At 52.0% G+C, this 2,603-nt stretch overlaps 1 protein-coding gene across 1 annotated transcript; it reads right to left on the bottom strand.

The window, feature by feature from the left end:
- Window positions 1-460: 460 nt before the first annotated feature.
- Window positions 461-2,097, bottom strand: LOC124699331. Its single transcript, XM_047231650.1, has 2 exons — window positions 1,957-2,097; window positions 461-1,866 (listed from the first exon to the last, which is right to left on the bottom strand). The coding sequence occupies exons 1-2, from the start codon at window positions 1,967-1,969 to the stop codon at window positions 467-469; spliced, it is 1,413 nt and encodes a 470-aa protein (XP_047087606.1). The 5' UTR covers window positions 1,970-2,097; the 3' UTR covers window positions 461-466.
- Window positions 2,098-2,603: the final 506 nt, after the last annotated feature.

The raw sequence follows: 2,603 nt of genomic DNA on the forward strand, positions 1-2,603 counted from the left end.
GTCCTAGTTGTACTGATCAAATCGCGGAGATTGCGTCGATGACTCGATGATGGTGTCGATGCCGCAAGTTGTAAAACCGTGCCTAACATCTCCGCAATCGCCTTCTTGTTACCGTTGTTGTCACCCATGACCTCCTGCCTAGGAGAGCCGGCCACCAAGCTTTCATACCAACTGATGGATATCAGGCAAAACCAATCAAAAAGAAGATAATCAAAACCCTAATTCGAGTTTAGGTCAAAGAGAGAATCTGGTGCATCAATACGGGCTGCTTCTTTTCTGGTTTATTTTTTTCATTTCTTGATACACGGATACAAAACGCATCCAACACTACTCACAGGGCCAACACGACACGACACGACACAGTATACAATACTGATTTACAAAATAGACTCGACACAACATTTCCTAACACAGCACAACACGGACGCACCGACCTAAGCTTAAGTGTCAACATGATGCTCAATTTCTAGTTCCATCCTTGTTTGTAACTCAGAACAGAGTACAGTGCTTGGACGATGGCACAAACTAGCCCAACGGCAGCCGCCAGGAGCCCAACTGCGAGCCAGGGGTTGCTGAAGTACTTGCGCTTTAGCCACGCCATCCACCTCCGCGGGTAGCTCCGGGACCTTTTTTCCAGCTTCTGGCGTATGTCCCACAGGTAGTTGATCTTGGGTTCGCTGGTGTCGAACATGATTCCCTTGCAGAGGTCGGCGAAGTGCTGGGCCACCTCGCCGTCGTTGCCGTGGGCGTGCACGATGACCCCTCTCTTAGACAGCAGCTCCACGTCCTTCTTGTCGCTCGCCAGCTGCGACATGAACACGCAGTAGGCCGTGACATGGCTCCCCACCTCCTCCCGGTTCCGCTGCTCCAGCTCCATGAGGTTGCGCAGCAGCCGCCAGGTCTCGTTGTCGATGTCCAGGCGGGGCACCTCCAGCGTGCCGCTGTCCAGTTTCACGTCCAGGATGCAGCGCACGTCCCCCTCTTCGTCCATCTCTTTGCTCGTGAACTTTACCCCTGCGTAGCTGTACTCCGTCGCCGTGCGCCACCGGCCAACCGACGACGACACAGGTTTATCATCAGCGGCGGCTTTTCCTGTGACGGCTGGCAAGAGGGCATCCATTTCCTGTGGCTTCAAATGCATATGCAGAAGATGGAGTAGATTCTCTGGCTCCGTCTGCTTGGGCGCTGCCACTGCGTACCTTTGTGCCTTCATTAGTTCAAGGGCATGATCCGCGATCCATTTACCCACATGAGCCCTACCGCCCGGCATGGTCAGCTCGCCGATCTTCTCGAGGACGAAGAACGGTATCTGGTTCTCCGCGAGGAAGAAGACGTCGCGCACCACCGCCAAATCTTCAAGGGAGGCGGCGAACGCCGAAGAGCGGGCAGCCCCCGCACCGTGCGTGGTGTGTTTTGGTGGGAAGCTCGCGAATCGGGAGAGTATGTAGCAGCCATCGAGCAGGAGCATGTGGACGAATTGGTCGCTCGTAATGTCATCGAATGTGTTGGCGTAATAACGCCGCGCCTTGTCCTCGAGGCACGCCAGCTCCTTGAGGTACACCTCCACCGTCATGCTGGGTTCTTCTTCTTCCGCCGCCGAGAGCACGGTGAGCAGGCTTCTCACCTTGTCCTGTTGCGTCGGGAGTTGCCGAGGGTGGTTGTACGGGCCGATGGAGACGTGATCAGGATCATACTCGCTGTTGCAGACGTTGCGCCTGAGGTGGCCGACCTTGGCGACCATGATGCGAGGAAAGCTGTCTTCTTGTGGCTGCGCCTTGGAGGATTTTAGGGATTTTAGTTTTCTTTTGAGTTCATTCAACAATGAATCCATCTCTAGAACGACGGAATCCGAACCGCTAGATTGGCCTACAATCGGAAAATAACAACAGCAAAGGGTGATTAGCTAGCCTTTACATGACCATATTTAACCAACAGAAGGATGAGTTTTCTTGGCACCTTGGTGATCCATTTGATTGGCTATACTCTGCCTGCCTCCCAGCAGAGTGTAGCAATTGGAGTTTAGTTACCCTCTCAACGCTCACTTAACACTGGTTTTTCAGAGTTTGTAACCCCCAAGCGGAAGTGTATATAGGCGAACTTCACAAAAGTTGCCCTTTCTGTGCATCCAAGCCTGCATCATATATATATTTCTTCATCCTACTTTGCCATACATTCCTTTCAGGATAAGAACTGAAGATTCTTGCGCAGTTGCATTGCACAGAAAGCTTCTCAAAAGCTCTAATAATGGACATGCTTTACAAAGAGAATCTGCTATTAGATTGTAGTCAGTCAAGCACTGAGGCGAAGGTGTACAACTTTCCTCCCAATCTTTGTGTGGGACAGTAGATGAAAAGAGAAAGCTAGGATTCTCCCTCGATAGCTCTGTCGGTTGCGTGCCTTCACCTACAGGAAAGAATCCGAATGGTTTGGCGTGATCTGCTTGTACTTGTTCGGTTCCCCTCCTGAATCACCATTTCAGGCCTAGATAGGCGGCAGTACCATATCGCCTACCAGAGAAAGGAAGGCTTGACTGCTTTGCAACGAGGCTGGTCCATCTATGGTCCAACTTGCTGCCTTCCGTGAGTACCGTCCAGCAGTTTGGA

This window comes from Lolium rigidum, chromosome 3 (genome assembly GCF_022539505.1).
Source record: "Lolium rigidum isolate FL_2022 chromosome 3, APGP_CSIRO_Lrig_0.1, whole genome shotgun sequence".
NCBI classification, from domain to species: Eukaryota; Viridiplantae; Streptophyta; class Magnoliopsida; order Poales; family Poaceae; genus Lolium; species Lolium rigidum.